This window comes from Lissotriton helveticus, chromosome 4_1 (assembly GCF_964261635.1).
Source record: "Lissotriton helveticus chromosome 4_1, aLisHel1.1, whole genome shotgun sequence".
Lineage (NCBI taxonomy): Eukaryota > Metazoa > Chordata > Amphibia > Caudata > Salamandridae > Lissotriton > Lissotriton helveticus.
In genome coordinates, this window is record NC_136063.1 from 1978573721 (window position 1) to 1978594105 (window position 20385).

Genomic DNA, 20385 nt, shown 5'->3' on the forward strand with positions numbered 1-20385 from the left:
CAAATGAAGAAAAAAGAGAATTGATAGGCAAAAAGAAAGGGAGAGAACCATTAATCAAATATATTAGAAACAATGTGTAGAAAAATATTACAAATTTATTATAAATACACAGGTTCAAAAAAATAGAAACTGGTTTACAAAACAATACATCACATAAAAGAGATCAGACAAGTGGCAAGCTACAATTGTGTTACAAAAACAGGGTTACGACATATACAGGGATTATGTGTCCTCTGAAACTTATTGGCCACATATGCGTCGACGGCGTTTCAACCTCTAATCAATTGCGCGGTCATCATCAAGACAAAGTTATTCACAGAGCGTCAGATAATTTCTTTCTAAAAATTCTTGTTCGAGCAATCCAATAAGCTGGTGCGCTTGCCATAAATTGCAAGTTTCACATCATGTTAAAAGCGGTATCCATTCCACTCAACAAGCAGACAGCTGAAACACTTCTTGTAAGTGCCAGAGATACACTTTGGAGTTGAAGATTTAATCTTCAGTCATGAATTGTCATAACTTATCATGAGTATTCGCCCGGCAGTAGGCGTGAATATCCTGTTGCCGTTTCCGAATCCGGCGAGTCCGATGTGAAACTTGCAATTATTTGTAAATTATTTAGAATGTTTGCAAGTTACAATTTATCATATATCTTTGTATTATAAGTAAATTTTTTAATATATTATTTTTAATATTATTCTACGGTTTAAGCTTTACGGATATATATTTTGTGTAATGAGTAAAATTCACTTTATTTACACTTTTTTATGATAGTGTGGTGTTGATATTTCTGACTCTATATACCTAGGGCATATTTATGACGATGTGGCTCAGTGCAGAAAGTCACCTTGCAGCACTGCTTCACAGAGAAAGGGCAGAAATGTACAGTATTTTAAAGACTACAGAGCATTTCTGTCCCTGTCCCTGTGCAGATGCAGTTTTGGCTGCCTAGCTCCCATGCGAGCACCCTTGCACCATGATGCCTGTTTTGCATGCAGGATTGTTTTGTGTAGGAACGAGAACCTTTCTACACAGAAACTATCCTGAGATGCAATATTCCCCTCTGTTCGTGAGCTGCAGAATGCAGCACACATAGAAACAGGAAGTAACAAGGAGAAATAGATATTTCTCCCCGTTATGCCTCCCCTGGGAAGGTACATCTTTTTGGTACATTCACAGGTTTACCAGTTCTGGTAAATTTCAGAATGTGTCAAAAGCCATGGAAGTCAGTGGGAGCACCCAAACAAAGCCCATGGAATACCTTCCCAGGGCAGAGTAATTCAACACAACAATTTGCACTGTGTTGCGTTACTCCAGAATGATGAAGCCACTCAGGGCCTCGGAAGGTTGCCTTGAGTGGCTTCAGAAGTAGCATTTTTCAGTTGCTTTGTGCTTACACCACTTTGCGATGTGCAAGTGTCATAAATATGTCCCAAATTATATAGTCAATAATTATGAGCTCAATATTTATTTGGTGATAATTACATAACCTAACATTTTGTCTGGGATATTTCATTAGACAACATTTTGTAGCATGACTGTCCAATTAATGTTATGATTGAATTTTTTTGTAATTTTTCCTATTATTCATTAGGGACAATATTTGTACTCTATTGCTTCTGACAGTTTGGAACGCAATATATTTGCCCATCTTACTTATAACAGAAGATTCAGACCAGACTCGGAACAGGAGGTCACATGACAGCTGGAAGTCAGCTAGTACTACAATAATTCATCACTTGTAGTACAAATCACGCCGTATCAGAAAAAGTCAGAAAATAATAACATAATTGGTCAAAATAGCTGTATGTACAATATATTAAAAGACTGTGAAACTTCAAGAGCATAATGCTAAGGAAACACAGAGCTGATTCCTTAGTAAAAGTCTTTGAAATGTATCTGCATGAAGTAAAGAATGATAAATTGGTGCGAGCCGTTAACCCAAAATAAATAAACCCATTGCCTCATAGGTTGCATTTATATTAAACGTATCATGGCCAACTTGATCCAGAACACAAATACACATTTTTCCTATTGTCTACCACCATTTCATCTTTTTCCTGAGGCAAACCATGCCCAAAAGACCCTTTTGAAAATCAAAATGCCCCCTCCCAGTCTTCTTTCCCCAGTCCCTTTTCTGTATTTGGGCCAATAAACCCTCCGAATTTCCCGTTTAATGCTCCCTCCTTCCCTTAATAAGACATTCTAGACTTACTTCACACCATTCCCTAGAGCACTTCTTTTTAAGATAATTTTAAAATATGATATGCACATATTGTCTCGCTGTTCTGCATTGATTACTGTTGTTGATATTATTACTATATTTATTGATATCATCTTCAATTTCAGTATTTTTTTTTTTTTTAAAACCTTTATTTGTACACAAAGGATAAACAGGTCAAGGCCTACAACCAAGCTGGCCGGCCACAATACGAGAAGCAGTAGAAAAATCCAGAGAGAACAGTACAGAATCAATCATAAAGGAGCACGAGCAACACAATCTTAAAAAGGGGAGGAGAAAAGAAGATCTAGACGGCCAGCAAACAGGAGCAAAGAAGGTTAATTTTATAATATAGGGATAAGGGGTATGACAGGCTTAGTGACAACATAGAGGAATCCGGAGACCCCAAATAAACCATTGGCAACAAAGAGGGGAAGGGCCGCAATGCAGGAGTGTCAGCACTGTATACATCGGTATGAAAACAGGTGCGGTAAATACAATCAACATGCAGTTATGAACAACTTTGCTCGCCCACCACTCAGTAGCACATCGGAACCAGGACAGAGGGGCCGGAGTAGCGACTTCACCAAACCTAGCCCATCATACTAACCTTGGATGAGAAAGAAGGGGGGGGGGGAAAGGGAGGGGGGGAAAGGGAAAGAAGAAGGGGAAAGAAAAACACAGACGAAAGAAGGAGTGCCGCGCCGAAAAAAGCATCCCGTAGCAAGGAATACAGAAGAGAGCAGGAATATTAGCAACGAGGGGGGTATGGCAGTCGCGACAGAAAGCAGCAGAACTATAAGAAGAAGAACAGCGACGGGACAGACCCCACCCCAATCACGCCCCGGAAGGCAGGGCAGACGCGGCACTCCTCTAAAGAGACACAAAAGGGCCATAGAACTGAGGAAAAGGAAACATCATAGAAGACCCAACCCACCCATCCCACCCTTCACCCCTGCAGAAGGCTACGACCTACCCTCCAAACAGCGTGCCTGTCGCCCTAAACCTGAACCCGAAATGCAGTAGAGAAGAGAGAAAAGGAGTAAGGAGACAAAAAGAAGGAGAGAAAAAACAAAGAAATAAATGGGGGGGAGGAGCAAAAGGGCATAAACAAATACGGTCGGCCACAGCCCTCCGCCCAACCATAATCATATTACGAGTGAACCAGAACGACACGATCTCGAGCACCACAAAAACTGACAAGGGGGTCTCCCACAGCGCCATGAATATAAACAACTGCGCCACAAATCCGTACACCAATAATCCTCCGGGAGTCGTGCATCTCACCCCAATCCTTTCTTAACCACATTTCCCACCCACCACATGACAAATTGAAGTGAGCAACACGATGCGAGGCAAGCACACAATTGAAAGAAAGTACGATCAAGACATAGACCAGGGAGGGCAACCGATCTGCAGGTGAACAAAAGTTCAAATAGGTAGTTCAAATGTCTCAGCAATAGCAACACAACCAGCAAAAAATAGGAGGTCAGTCTCGTAGGTCGGGAAAGCGGTGATGTACTTGCAAAATAAAAAGACAACCTCGTCAAGGCAGTAACAGGAAGCAGTCCACCACATGTATCAGGCATCCGGGGAGGAACGGGCCTCCTCACTATGTCCAGGTCCCCAAACTCCAACCATGGAAGAGCAGGAGGTTCCAAAGCCACCGGCCCACAATCCCGTCGACGAACAGCGGCAGCAACCCTCGTGGCAATCGAGGGGGGCGAGGCAGTGGCATCACCGGGACTAGAAGGGGCCATGAAGAAGCGTCCACCCAAGATGGCGGCGGATCGTAATGAGTCTCCAGGGGCACCGGGGGCCAAGGACGCGTGCCAGGATCGCAAGGCACCAAGAACGTCTCCAATAGTAGATTTACGTGCACACGTCCAGGCCCCCGTGCAATCCAGTAACCTGAGTCCGCCATCACGAGGAGATCTACAGCCCAGATCGTCTGCAGACATTTTGTAAGTTAAGCCTCCTCACCACCCTCCGCAACTCTCGGGACAGTGCACAAATGCAGGACTTTACAGATGTCCCGGGGGTCCCAGCAATAGCGGCCTTGGCACAAGGAGGAGCACCGCTCAACACGGGGGTCCGCCTATACCACCACCGGCGCTCCTCACGAGTAGAGTCGGAGCGCGCGGGTCCAGGGCCACCGGACGGAGCAGCGGCGGGGGGACCCCTGCACGCGATCAGTCCCCGGAGCACCGCGCCCCGCACCAACCCCATGGCCACCAAGGCAGGCCCGGATCAGGGTCACCGGGATGCTCGCACAATGGCTCTCACCAGCGGTTCACTCTCTCGGCCGGGGCCTGCGGTCACAACAACGCCTGGCCGGATCTCATAGGCGAGGCCCCGGTCCCAGCCCCACGGAGGCCCCGGTCCCTTCGGAGGGGCACAACTTCGGATTCTCAGCTCGCCGGAGCTTCCAGGTCAAACGGTGAGTGAGAGCTAAATGTTGCGATCCTATGTCCTCGAAAACGTGTCGTCTCTGGGCAGGATATGCAGCAGGATATACGAGTCAGGACGGAGGGCTGACGGAGCCGAGCTAAAAGGCGACCATCACGCTCGCGAGCTTGGCTCCTCCCCAATTTCAGTAATTTTAATGATTTGTTAAACATATTTTGTCAACATAGTTTGCATATGAAATTATATTGTGCCTTTGCGAAGTATTTATGTTTCTTCACAATCTCAACATTTCTCCCAAATGTACTCTTTTTCAATGTTTCTTTTTTCCACTTTGAAAAACCGTTGTTACAGTTTTTCTTTATTTTTTCAAGGTAGGCGTTTCTGTGCTATGTATTAGACATAACGTCCTGATAAAAGCTACAAATATTGTCAAGTGGGTTTAGACTGTATAGCTAGAGAATGTACAACTTTTTGATTTTTAGCGAGCTCAGGCGAACGCATGGGACTCTGTAACTGTCCTAAATATCGGGGACTGCTGAGATGCATAGTGATCAACCCATTTGGGAATCTTTAGGTATTCCTTTTCTGCATGCACAATCTGAAAGCAAATGTACATTTGCACTTTGTAAATGTTTTGTTTTTCTTAAGTAAAAAAAATTCTCATGGAGAAACCTCTTCCCAACAGCCAGTTTACACAGTGCAAAACGGCTATGGGTGAGAATCTTTAGAAGACCTCTCTTGTTAGAACATATCAAAAAAGATTACCTTTCAAAATCTTTGTGAATGGCTGTAAATACTGAGATCAAGGTCCGCAGGGCAGGTCAAAATTCAATCCCCTTATTTCCAATGCCAAAGAACCAATGTCATTGCTCCTCACCCTTAAAGGGAGAGTGTCTGAAATAAAGAAAACATGTAAAGGGTAATGGGAGTTCGCACGCAGAAGTCATATGATGCCTGTTCCCTCCCTTATCTGCAAGTGACATTCCCATGTTACATCCTGTCCCTCTTGTACATCTTCCACGTTACAACTACAATCTGACTGTTTCTAAGAGTTGATAACCTTTCAGGGGTTGAAAATAAATGATATGTTTCCTTGCAATTTTCAAGTATGTCAGAGTCCAATTTTCTTTTTTTTTAGGAAGAGCAATGTGAACGTTTGCAACGAACAGTGTCACTTTCTTATATTGTAATTTTGTTTTTTGGTCTTGCAAAACCTGCATTAGGAATCAGGCTTTGCAAGAGAAAATATATTTCATGCATTAGAGACTCAATTTGCATCTCTTTTCAGTCTTGACGCTACCTGCACAGTTTGATACCAACAGACAGCTGCATTAGTAGCCGCATTAGTAGTTATTAACTTCTTTAGCCGAGCAACAAACACTGAAATGTGCCGAAAACGTTTTTGCCACCAGACTGCTCAAATGTTTATGGGAGCAAGTTCCTGGTATTGGGCAGACTGCAACCATCTTGATTCTGTAAAACAGTGATATCATTTTGTTGTCAGAAATTGTGCACATACACTACATATGGGCACTTAAAGGCCTACTGAGTCAAGACCTTGCAACAGAGTGCTACATTGCAACATAACATTCTTCTGCATGAATTTACCCCTGATTTAGTATTTTCTTTTGTTAAAAATGAAGCATGGAGAACAAATACTGCATGTTTTAAAAACATTTTAATCTCCACATTTTGCAACTGGCATTTTGCTAGTGGTAAAGAGCACAGATTGTGCCTACTATATTGTGGTTTTACCTTATCACTGATACAGTAAAATTGTTTTGCACAAGCAGTATACTGCTACATTTATCTTAGCTGCAAACAAATAAATAAAAAAAATCAATGTCTCATTTATAATTTCTTTCATCAAAGTTGATAAACAAGTTATTAAAATTTAGCCATGTGTTAAAAAAAGTTTGTCATGCAGTGGTCTTTCATGCTCCCTGTACCCAACTGCTCTTAAGATGGCAAAACAAGGAGAAATGCATTATTTCTCCTCATTTTTGCTTTTTCCATGGGTACTGCCTTGTGCAGCACACATGGGAAAAGCAGAATGCCATTGTTTGTTAATGTTCCAGAAGGTGTCCCTCCCTTTACATACATAAACTTTTTTTTGAAATGCCATTTTGTCACTTCCATGTGTGCTGCATGAAGCTACACGCATGAAAGCGACAGATTGGCATTTCTAGGATTGTTCATGTGAATCTCTGACAGAATATCGAGGCTGAAAATATCGACAGACAAAATATCGACGCTGGAATATCGAAGGCAAATATATCGACACCCTATCTACAACATGGTAAGTACAAAAATATCGTAACTAAAATATCGATGTTAAAAATACCGTAATTAAATATATTGTTTTAAAAAAAAAGGTAAAATTAATTAAATAGTACTTATATATAATTTAAACTTATGTTAAAATGTGTTATAATGTTTAAAATGAATAAATAATACATATTTACTATTAAACATTTAATTTAAAATAATAATAAAATATATAATATATACTTAATTAATTATAATATATACATAATTTTTTTAATAATTATGAAATATTAACAAATACTACAATTTAAAAATACATAAACACTCATAAAATAATAACATAAATAATAATAAATAATTATATTTAATAAATAACAACAAATAAGTATACTTTAAATATGTCAAACATTAATTAAATACAACATTATGTAATACTTAAACACATAAATAAATATAAATAATATTTAATAGCATAAGGGTAAAAATTACTATTCAAACTCCAGAGGGTGCAACAGTAGATAAAGCGTTGGATAGCGTAAGGGTAAAAATTTACTATTCCAACTCCAGTGAGTGCAACAGTAGGGAAAGCGTTGGATCGCGGGTATGTAAAAATTACTATTCCCACTCCAATGAGTACAACATTAGGAAAAGCGTTGGATAGCGTAAGAGTAAAAATTACTATTCCCACTCCAGAGAGTGCAACATTAGGGAAAGTGTTGGATAGCGTAAGGGTAAAAATTACTATTCCAACTCCAAAGGGTGCAACAGTAGGCAAACCGTTGGATAGCGTAGGGGTAAAAATTACTATTCCCACTCCAGTGGGTGCAACAGTAGAGAAAGCGTTGGATAGCCTAGGGGTAAAGATTACTATTCCCACTCCAGTGGCTGCAACAGTAGGGAAAACGTTGGATAGCGTAGGGGTAAAATGTACTATTCCCACTCCAGTGGGTGCAACAGTAGCGAAAGCGTTGGATAGCGTAGGGGTAAAAATTACTATTCCAACTCCAAAGAGTGCAACAGTAGGGAAAGCGTTGGATAGCGTAGGGGTAAAAATTACTATTCCCACTCCAGTGGGTGCAACAGTAGGGAAAGCGTTGGATAGCGTAGGGGTAAAAATTACTATTCCAACTCAAAAGAGTGCAACAGTAGGGAAAGCGTTGGATAGCGTAGGGGTTAAAATTACTATTCCCACTCCAGTGAGTGCAACAGTAGGGAAAGCGTTGGATAGCGTATGGGTAAAAATTACTATTCCCACTCCAGAGAGTGCAACAGTAGGGAAAGTGTTGGATAGCGTAAGGGTAAAAATTACTATTCCCACTCCAGTGGGTGCAACAGTAGCGAAAGCGTTGGATAGCGTAGGGGTAAAGATTACTATTCCCACTCCAGTGGGTGCAACAGTAGGGAAAGCGTTGGATAGCGTAGGGGTAAAATTTACTATTCCCACTCCAGTGGGTGCAACAGTAGCGAAAGCGTTGGATAGCGTAGGGGTAAAAATTACTATTCCAACTCCAAAGAGTGCAACAGTAGGGAAAGCGTTGGATAGCGTAGGGGTTAAAATTACTATTCCCACTCCAGTGAGTGCAACAGTAGGGAAAGCGTTGGATAGCGTATGGGTAAAAATTACTATTCCCACTCCAGAGAGTGCAACAGTAGGGAAAGTGTTGGATAGCGTAAGGGTAAAAATTACTATTCCCACTCCAGTGGGTGCAACAGTAGCGAAAGCGTTGGATAGCGTAGGGGTAAAGATTACTATTCCCACTGCAGTGGGTGCAACAGTAGGGAAAGCGTTGGATAGCGTAGGGGTAAAATGTACTATTCCCACTCCAGTGGGTGCAACAGTAGGGAAAGCGTTGGATAGCGTAGGGGTAAAAATTACTATTCTAACTCCAAAGAGTGCAACAGTTGAGAAAGCGTTGGATAGCGTAGGGGTAAAAATTACTATTCCCACTTCAGTGGGTGCAACAGTCGGGAAAGCGTTGGATAGCGTAGGGGTAAAAATTACTATTCCAACTCCAAAGAGTGCAACAGTAGGGAAAGCGTTGGATAGCGTAGGGGTTAAAATTACTATTCCCACTCCAGTGAGTGCAACAGTAGGGAAAGCGTTGGATAGCGTAGGGGTTAAAATTACTATTCCCACTCCAGTGAGCGCAACAGTAGGGAAAGCGTTGGATAGCGTATGTGTAAAAATTACTATTCCCACTCCAGAGAGTGCAACAGTAGGGAATGCGTTGGATAGGGTAGGGGTAAAAATTACTATTCCCACTCCAGTAAGTGCAACAGTAGGGAAAGCGTTGGATAGCATAGGGGTCAAAAGTACTATTCCCACTCCAGTGGGTGCAACAGTCGGGAAAGCGTTGGATAGCGTAGGGGTAAAAATTACTATTCCAACTCCAAAGAGTGCAACAGTAGGGAAAGCGTTGGATAGCGTAGGGGTAAAAATTACTATTCCCACTCCAGTGGGTGCAACAGTAGGGAAAGACTTGGATAGCGTAGGGGTAAAAATTACTATTCCAACTCAAAAGAGTGCAACAGTAGGGAAAGCGTTGGATAGCGTAGGGGTTAAAATTACTATTCCCACTCCAGTGAGTGCAACAGTAGGGAAAGCGTTGGATAGCGTATGGGTAAAAATTACTATTCCCACTCCAGAGAGTGCAACAGTAGGGAAAGTGTTGGATAGCGTAAGGGTAAAAATTACTATTCCCACTCCAGTGGGTGCAACAGTAGAGAAAGCGTTGGATAGTGTAGGGGTAAGAATTACTATTCCCACTCCAGTGGGTGCAACAGTAGGGAAAGCGTTGGATAGCGTAGGGGTAAAATTTACTATTCCCACTCCAGTGGGTGCAACAGTAGGGAAAGCGTTGGATAGCGTAGGGGTAAAAATTACTATTCTAACTCCAAAGAGTGCAACAGTTGAGAAAGCGTTGGATAGCGTAGGGGTAAAAATTACTATTCCCACTCCAGTGGGTGCAACAGTCGGGAAAGCGTTGGATAGCGTATGGGTAAAAATTACTATTCCCACTCCAGTGAGTGCAACAGTAGGGAAAGCGTTGGATAGCGTATGGGTAAAAATTACTATTCCCACTCCAGAGAGTGCAACAGTAGGGAAAGTGTTGGATAGCGTAAGGGTAAAAATTACTATTCCCACTCCAGTGGGTGCAACAGTAGAGAAAGCGTTGGATAGTGTAGGGGTAAGAATTACTATTCCCACTCCAGTGGGTGCAACAGTAGGGAAAGCGTTGGATAGCGTAGGGGTAAAATTTACTATTCCCACTCCAGTGGGTGCAACAGTAGGGAAAGCGTTGGATAGCGTAGCGGTAAAAATTACTATTCTAACTCCAAAGAGTGCAACAGTTGAGAAAGCGTTGGATAGCGTAGGGGTAAAAATTACTATTCCCACTCCAGTGGGTGCAACAGTCGGGAAAGCGTTGGATAGCGTATGGGTAATAATTACTATTCCAACTCCAAAGAGTGCAACAGTAGGGAAAGCGTTGGATAGCGTAGGGGTTAAAATTACTATTCCCACTCCAGTGAGTGCAACAGTAGGGAAAGCGTTGGATAGCGTAGGGGTTAAAATTACTATTCCCACTCCAGTGAGCGCAACAGTAGGGAAAGCGTTGGATAGCGTATGGGTAAAAATGACTATTCCCACTCCAGAGAGTGCAACCGTAGGGAATACGTTGGATAGGGTAGGGCTAAAAATTACTATTCCCACTCCAGTGAGTGCAACAGTAGGGAAAGCGTTGGATAGCATAGGGGTCAAAATTACTATTCCCACTCCAGTGGGTGCAACAGTCGGGAAAGCGTTGGATAGCGTAGGGGTAAAAATTACTATTCCAACTCCAAAGAGTGCAACAGTAGGGAAAGCGTTGGTTAGCGTAGGGGTTAAAATTACTATTCCCACTCCAGCGAGCGCAACAGTAGGGAAAGCGTTGGATAGCGTATGGGTTAAAATTACTATTCCCACTCCAGTGAGCGCAACAGTAGGGAAAGCGTTGGAAAGCGTATGGGTAAAAATTACTATTCCCACTCCAGAGAGTGCAACAGTAGGGAATGCGTTGGATAGGGTAGGGGTAAAAATTACTATTCCCACTCCAAAGGGTGCAACAGTAGGGAATGCCAATTAATAAATATTTACAAAATATATTCCACATAAAAATATGTAATTATTTACAATTAAATTACTTCCCACCCTATTCCCCTATAAACCCACAACCCACTCTGGTACTAAAACATACCATTTAATAATAATTAACATTGATTACTAATTAAATAATAATTTTTTCAATTAAAATAATTAATTGGCAATTATTAATTACATCAAAAATCAAATATTTACGATTAAATTACTTCCCACCCTATTCCCCTATAAACCCACAACCGGCTTTGGTACTAAAACATAACATTTAATAAACATTAACATTAATTACCAATTAAATACTTAATCTATCAATTAAATTAACTGATTGCCAATTAATTATTTAATTTAAAATTAATTAATTTCAATTAAATTACTTACCCACCCTATTCCCCTATAAACCCACAACCCGCTCTGGTACCAAAACATAACATTTAATAAAAAATTACTATTCCCACTCCAGAGAGTGCAACAGTAGGGAAAGTGTTGGATAGCGTAAGGGTAAAAATTACTATTCCCACTCCAGTGGGTGCAACAGTAGAGAAAGCGTTGGATAGTGTAGGGGTAAGAATTACTATTCCCACTCCAGTGGGTGCAACAGTAGGGAAAGCGTTGGATAGCGTAGGGGTAAAATTTACTATTCCCACTCCAGTGGGTGCAACAGTAGGGAAAGCGTTGGATAGCGTAGGGGTAAAAATTACTATTCTAACTCCAAAGAGTGCAACAGTTGAGAAAGCGTTGGATAGCGTAGGGGTAAAAATTACTATTCCCACTCCAGTGGGTGCAACAGTCGGGAAAGCGTTGGATAGCGTAGGGGTAAAAATTACTATTCCAACTCCAAAGAGTGCAACAGTAGGGAAAGCGTTGGATAGCGTAGGGGTTAAAATTACTATTCCCACTCCAGTGAGTGCAACAGTAGGGAAAGCGTTGGATAGCGTAGGGGTTAAAATTACTATTCCCACTCCAGTGAGCGCAACAGTAGGGAAAGCGTTGGATAGCGTATGGGTAAAAATGACTATTCCCACTCCAGAGAGTGCAACCGTAGGGAATACGTTGGATAGGGTAGGGCTAAAAATTACTATTCCCACTCCAGTGAGTGCAACAGTAGGGAAAGCGTTGGAAAGCGTATGGGTAAAAATTACTATTCCCACTCCAGAGAGTGCAACAGTAGGGAATGCGTTGGATAGGGTAGGGGTAAAAATTACTATTCCCACTCCAAAGGGTGCAACAGTAGGGAATGCCAATTAATAAATATTTACAAAATATATTACACATAAAAATATGTAATTATTTACAATTAAATTACTTCCCACCCTATTCCCCTATAAACCCACAACCCACTCTGGTACTAAAACATACCATTTAATAATAATTAACATTGATTACTAATTAAATAATAATTTTTTCAATTAAAATAATTAATTGGCAATTATTAATTACATCAAAAATCAAATATTTACGATTAAATTACTTCCCACCCTATTCCCCTATAAACCCACAACCCGCTTTGGTACTAAAACATAACATTTAATAAACATTAACATTAATTACCAATTAAATACTTAATCTATCAATTAAATTAACTGATTGCCAATTAATTATTTAATTTAAAATAATTAATTTCAATTAAATTACTTACCCACCCTATTCTCCTATAAACCCACAACCCGCTCTGGTACCAAAACATAACATTTAATAAAAATTAACATTAATTACCAATAAAATAATTAATTGATCAATTAAAATAATTAATTGCCAATTACCAATTAAATAAAAAATTAATTAATTACAATTAAATTACTTCCCACCCTATTCCCCTATAAACCCACAACCCGCTCTGGTACTAAAACATAAACTTTAATACAAAATAACATTATTTGCCAATTAAATAATTTATTTATCAATTAAAATAATTAATTGCCAATTAATAATTACAATTAAATTACTTCCCACCCTATTCCCCTATTAACCCACAACCCGCTCCGGTACTAAAACATATAATTTACTTAAAAATAAATTTATTAATATATAAAAATAATACACATATAATATAAATTAATTTAAATACTTAACAAAAACATATAACACATACATAATAAAAATCAAAAAACATAATACAAATATCGATATTAGTAACATCGAAATTAGTTACATCGATATATATGCTATCGATATTACTAACTTCGATATTACTTACATCGATATAAATAATTTCGATATTACTTACCTCAGGGTCGATATTCTGTCCTACGATATTCTTGACATCGATATTCTGTACCTTCGAAATTTTAAACACGATATTTTTGTAAGTCGAAATTTTCAACTCGATATTTTGACTGTGCACCTGTTCATGTGCAGGAAGGGACACCTTCCTACACATGAACAATCCTCCTCTGCACACAGAAACTCTTGCACTCTGGTGCAAGCACCCTTGCACTCTGGTATAAGGGTGCTTGCAATGGCGCTAAGTTGCTAAACTTAGCGTCATCGCAGGGGGAAACGCAGGGCTGCACCACATTCTTGTAAATATGGTGCAGCCTTGCGTTTCAGAAGTGGATGAGAGAGGTGTTAAGCCAGGAAGTCTAACGCCTCTCTCCTCCACTTTCTTGTACATATCCCTCTGTGTCTGATATTTGAAAAGTGTTTTTAAAGGCACATCAACCGCTACACGATGAAAACAAAATTCATGGCTCTGTTTATTGCACCTACTCCTTATGAACCCATATAAAGCTATGCTAGTGGTTCTGCAAAAGCTACTGCACACCTCTTTCCAGCTACACTGGCAGCAAAAGTGTGGTACAATTTTTATTGAGAGGAATGTGGGAAACCAGGGTGGTAGATATTTTGTTGATCCCTGCTGATTCCAGAACTTTACCTCACTGAAATATGTGAAAAACGCATGATTTTAGCCATTGGGTCACTTATCTAAGCATACACTTGGCATCACCATAGTACATTTCGGACCTTTTACTTTCAATGGTCAATGGTAATTGACCCAGTCACAAAAGTAGGATACCGTTTTTGACTAACAGAAGAACAGGAATACACACTAGAAAACATTTGCATTGTACATTTATTTTCTCTCCATCAATTCATTGCCTACTAAAAAAAAAGCCTAAGTGCAGGAAAGAAAAATTTAAAAAATGCCCATTGAAACACCTGATAATGTCGGTGCCCAAAAATTACTGCCTCTCAAATTTGCATTTATTGCCAGCAAATGTGCACTATATAAACTTCCAACTAGATTGGCTTGACTGACATAAAAGTATATGTATTTTCTGAATCAGCCAACCTGGCATAAGAATATAGGTACATACATTGCCACCTATTTCTTTTTTTTCAAACTTTCTAATTTTTTGATTTTACAGATTGGTGTGATTTACATAAAGGATTTTACATAAATTTTCCCTTATGTTATTTTTTCTACTTTTCTGAAATACATAGATTTTTGATTCATACGTTTCCACTGGAAGTTAATGTTAGGTAGAATCCACAAAAATAGGAAAAATGGTCTACCATGCTAAAACGGAGGTAAATAATATTTCTTACAACTCTGTTTTGAAAATTGGGAAGATGAAGTTGTTAGTACATTTAAAAAAGAAACATATGTTATCTTGGACAACACTTTTCTTCCCCTTTTTTAAAAATAACTACAAAATTATTTCTATAGTTTGCCTATTTCTCCCCTGCTTTCAAGAGATTACACAAACCATGGGTATTTCTTAGCATGAAATACATGTGGATAAAATGAAAAATTTGGGCTGGATTTCTTTTCTCAAAAAAGTTATTAAGTAAGTAAGTAAGTAATCTTTATTTAGCATAGTTACTTAAAACCATTGCAATATAAAATTGATTAAAAGGAGAGAGCATAAAACTGCATTATAAAAGAATTAAGAGTTAAAAAGTTCACATTCAATGAAGTTTAAAAGGGAGTTATTGGACTTCGTATTTGTGAGGTATTGCTCAGTGTCCTCATGAGCTCGTAATAATGGTCAGCAGAGCGATGTCAGGTCGGTTGAACTGGGACAGTTGTAGGTTAGGTTTTTAGGCATCTTCTTTTCAACTGCCCTCAGAAATTTTACAAAGCTGCAATTCAAGCCAGGGTCATTAGGGTGAAAGCAAGCAAGGACCGCCGTCCTTCTTGTACGGATCCCTTTTCGATTGAAGTGATGCTTTAGCCAGCGTTTCCTTTCGTCCTGTAGTTTTTCACAAGAGCATATCAAATGCAGCATATCCTCTTGTGCCAACCCGCATAGCCGACACAGGGGGTCAGCTTTGATTTTGAGCCAGCGTGGGAGGTTTTGAGTGCAAGGTAGCAGGCCCAACCTGTGCCTTAAAAAGCACATCTTGACACTTTTGGAGTATCCCTCGGCCAGGTAGCGCTGTTGTACCTTAGTAGTGTATGAATTCAGGGTCAGCCAGCCATGTGTTCTTTTCGAGAGAGCTTCTTTGTCTTGCAGCCATGATTGTAATTTTACTGATTTTTTAACCAGTTTTTTTAATGTTATGTGGTTTGTTGGGGTGTTCCAGAGCTGTTCTAGACCTAGATTAGCTAGGCTGCTCGTGAGGTACTTGGCTGCTGCTGAGGAGGGATGTTGTTCTAGCTCCTGCCACAGATGTTCGTTCAGAGTTCCTTGTTTTGTTTTCCTCACTTTGTCTCACAGGCTATCATATAGGCTCCCTGCCTTGCCAGGGACTGTTGGTCGATGCCAAATTCGAGCCTGATTTGGGCGGGTGAGGTTTGCCTGGGTAGGCTAAAAATGGTTCTGTATGCAGCTATTATAGTGTTGTCAAGGGTCTTGGCATCCCTTCCTCTGAGTGCCTCGCTCCCGTAAGTAATTGTTGGGAGAAGTTTTGCACGGATTACTTGAGTCAAGGGTAGGAGAGAGGGGCCAGAAAGTTTGTGATTTAGCGACTTCAGCGAAATCGCCAGTGAAAGTCCTCTCCCTCGTATGCTTGTTCTCTGAACCGAGAACTGCCCGCCTTTATCAATCTTCACTCCTAGATATTTGTATATTGGAGTGTCTTCAATTCTTGTCGTATTCCAATGCCATGATGTTGGTTTCAAAAAAGTTATGAAATACTTATTATCAACTTGCTGCAAACAAAAATAAAGGACTCAGGACTTGGGGATGAGTAAGTGGGCCCTCAGCAGAGTTGGATTGTAGCCTAAAATAGTGCATGGCACCAAAATTAAAGTGACTCCTACTAGCAAATCAGATAGCTATAAGATTGGGCTAAATTTTCAAATCAGGGAGTTTTGAACTTGCACTGACAATATGTTTAGGGGTTTTGCAAGGTATGGGCACTACAAGCATTTCTGCTTCTTGTAGGCAATCTTTATGGTAATATTACAGAAATTTACAGGAAATAGTCCAGCAGACTGTAAACAAGCCTACAATCAGCTATAAAATGCAACACACATACTGACCTTTCAGATCAGCCCTTTTGGCACTGCCACAATGCTGTTTACGTCAGTCCAATCCTGAGCCTACCCAGCTAAGCAGTTGAATACAATGGGTCTTATTCACAAAATTGCATTTTGGAGTGTGTTCAGTAATACAGCCAAAAAAGGTCCAATAACCCCGATAAATACCCTACAGTACAGCACAGTAAGTCCAGTGCCATACATGGCCTCTCTCACAGGTACTTCAAAACTCTCTTACAGAAGTTAGTTGAAGCACACTTTTATAATAAAACCCATTTGAAATAATGTTAAAATAATATATACCCTATTTTGACATTTGAAAAATAAATATAATTTGTATTTAGTGTTATCAATGACATATAGTTTAATGTCTGTTTTGTTAATAATCTTTTTAAAATTCAGAATGTACAGTGTAAAATTAAAAATAAACTATTTCAAATCCATTCTGATCTCAATTTCTAATCATATATAGTATAGATTAATTTAAAATAAAAAATTCAGTAAGTGGTATTTTTTTAAATATATCTTTAAAGAATTACACATTGTAACAAAATATTTTAATTAATTAATTGTTTAATATATGTCTACGTTTTCAGTGCTGCACTTTCTGTTTTGTTTGTTTTTGGCTCATAATGTATTTAAAATGATTGTATGTTTTTTTTAATATGAAAATATTTGTACTAAATAAATTCATAATTTACTATACCACCGCCTCTGGTCAAAAGTTATTAGTAGTAACATAGTATTAGCTTTACATAAGTACATTTTGGCTCCACCCCCTGGTTAGTGTGTAGGGACAGTAAGTCTACACTTTGTAGTAAATGTACACTCAGAAATAGTGAATAATGAAAGGTAGTGAAGTTACTACAGAGCCTGAGTATATATTTACCTAGGAGTACCTATACAAAAGAATATTTACCTTTGTGATTAGGCCTCTCCATCACCAGCCAAAGCTTCTTAGTAACTGATATTGGTGATATTTGGTACTACACCTCTTGATTACACAATAACTAAGAGCTGAGCTGTTGAACGTAAACAATGGTGGTAAAGAATCGAATAATCATTTGGTAATTTCAGTGATTATGGGAAAATGCACTCATGGTTGAATCTCATCCCCATGATTAGCTAGGACCTTTCAGATTTGGTTGTGATATTCTAGCTGCTATACATTTTGTATGTGTAAACACAGACCTTTAACTGAACATTGATGTTGATAGGTCTCCTATGCCACCAAAATGTATCCTCCAAAAAAAGAAAAAAAGATAAGCATGACAGGTAAATGGGTTTGTAGAGGTTGATAATTTGCACAACTTCAACCAATGCAAACTTATAGAACATTACGCATCTCACTGCTCTTATTCCCCACCAAATTAATCAAGAAGACCATCAACCGCCAACTCACAGGACACCGGAGCGAAACAACCTGCTCAGAACTACTTATTCTGGTTTCTGCACCATGCACAGCACTGGGCCGACCCTGATTGATGCCACAGATGTCATGAGAACACTTCTCCATCGGGGTGAGATGATGGCCCTGATCTTACTCAACCTCTCCTCAACTTTCAATATTGTATCCCACCACAAATTCATCAAGAGACTCCATGACATCGGAATCCAGGGAGACACCCTCAAAATGGATCGCATCCTTCCTCATCGAACGCACCCAGAGTGTCTGACTCACATTCTTCTCCTCAGAACCAAACAGCACCATTTGCGGAGTCCCTCAAGATCCATCCCTCAGTCCAAAGCTCTTTAACAAGTATGTTACACCCCTAGCTGACATGTTCAGAACCAAGGACCCCAATATCATATCCTACACTGACAACACCCAGCATATCCTCTCCCTCTCAGCAGACCCCTCCACTACTGTGTCCAGCTTCCACAACTGCATGACAAGTCTCGACATTTGGATATAGACCAAGTGTCTGAAGCTTAAAATGGATAAGACAGAAGTTCTGATCTTTTGAAACAACTCCTCCCTGTGGAATGACACCTGGTGATCTGCCAAATTCCCACTTTGACAGTCCACGCCTTTAACCATTGCATCATCCTGGACATCAAATTCACCTTGAAAGGCCAGATAAACACAATCTCCTCCACTTGCTTCTGCACACTCCGCATGCTCTGAAAAAGCTTCTAATGGCTCCCAGTCAGCTCCAGGAAAAATGTCACTCTAGCTGTGGTCACCAGCTGGAATATGAAAACATGCAATATGCAGGAATCAACACCCAGCTCACGAGGAGACAATACAGAACTCAGCTGCCTGACTTATCCTCAATCTTCCCCGATGGACCCACATCACCCCCACCTCAAGATCCTCTACAGACTCGTCATCCAGAAAATACTCCAGTTCAAGATGCTGGCGCACACCTACAGAGAACTCAGCGACAAAGGGCCAGCATACATCAACTACCGCCTGAACTTGCACCAACCCTCCCGACACCTTTCTCCACCTACCTCGCTCAAACTCCCCACATCCACCGAAGCCACAATAGAGGCTTTTCCTTCTCCTACTCGCCTGAAATTTCCTTCCTCTCTACCTCTGAATAGCACCCTACCTCGCGGAGTTCAGGAAGGGACAAGAAAACATGGCTTTTCAACTGAGTCCAGCAAACCCAGCTGCTGCATACCCTTGAGGGAGAGTAGCCGCACGTTACACAAATATGAGTTGATTGATTGAAAGCACACTTTGAATTGTTTCAACTTCTTTGTATTTGCAATGTTTGTGTCAAGTTGTTAAGTGAGTGCACCACTTATTAAAACTCCAATGTGAGCGGTATATTAATTGTTTTCTGTCTTTGTATTTTTAGTGAAAATTGGATCGAATGTCAAGAGACTTTGAAAAGAAAAATCAAATATACTGTGGAACACGATGTCTGTAAAAGCAACCCATTAGCCCCACATGTTTTTCCGCAAGCTGATTGTGTGGTCACAGAATACTGTTTGGAATTCATTTGCCTTGATAAGGAAACCTACTGCAATGCTCTGAAAAATATATCGTCACTTCTGAAAATAGGAGGCCATCTTGTAATGACTGCAGCCTATGGATGTACCTTTCATATGGTGGGATCATTCAAGTTCCCAGCATTCTGCTTGGAAGAAGGGTTCTTTAGAAAAGCCATCAGTGATGCTGGCTTTGCAATTAAATTGCTTAAGGTTAAACCTCGTATTGAGCAATCACTGTACTCTGTAATTGATGCTACAGGTGTTTATTTCCTTGTGGCATGCAAAGAAAGAGAGGTTTGCTAGTCACACTTGAGGGGCAGAGTCCCTAAAGAAGAGTGTTAATCATTTAGTTCTCATCTGTTTATGATCCTGCATTCCGGAATATTGTTTTAAGTTCATTTTACAGCTCTCACACTAAAACCTTGTCTAATCATACTTTCAAAATGTATGCAAAGATGCTTGTCAATCCCGTCTGAAACATTGGCAGCTGATTGCTGATTTGTGATTAAACAATATACTTCTTCTCTTGCCATAAATATACACTAGCAGTGATAAAGAACAGCCATGATAAATATTTCAGAGTATGAAAGGCTTACTGTAGTTGTAGGCTGATAACTTCCATATTGTTAATATAATGTATTTGAACTGTCTAATCATGTGTAATCATTTGGTGTATCTCTAAGATGTTTTACGTTCCATGCTAATAAAACAAATAGCAATGTTGAAGTTTAGCAGAGTTTTATTTATTTATTTATTTGAAGGTTTTATATAGCATGAAAAAGACCCCTTGCGGGTGTTAGAGCGCTTTACATGTCATACATTAGAAGCAAAAGTAAACAAAGAAAAAGAAATAAATTGTATAATAGTCCAATTATAGGAGATTCAGATATAAGATGCTCAATAGTACAGAACTAGCAAATAGAATGCGGTGCTCAATATTACAGACTAATAATTGGCATCTAGTAAAACGTAAGTAAT

The 20385-nt window shown here is 39.9% G+C and overlaps 1 protein-coding gene across 1 annotated transcript in view; it reads left to right on the forward strand.

The window, feature by feature from the left end:
- LOC144827765 (indolethylamine N-methyltransferase-like) overlaps positions 1 to 20133 on the forward strand; it is a 233468-nt gene extending 213335 nt beyond the window's left edge. The window contains exon 3 of the mRNA XM_078685961.1: positions 19272 to 20133. Coding sequence (XP_078542087.1) covers positions 19272 to 19710 — 439 coding nt within the window. The 3' untranslated portion in view covers positions 19711 to 20133. The remainder of the gene's footprint in view (positions 1 to 19271) is intronic.
- The last annotated feature ends 252 nt before the right edge of the window (positions 20134 to 20385 follow it).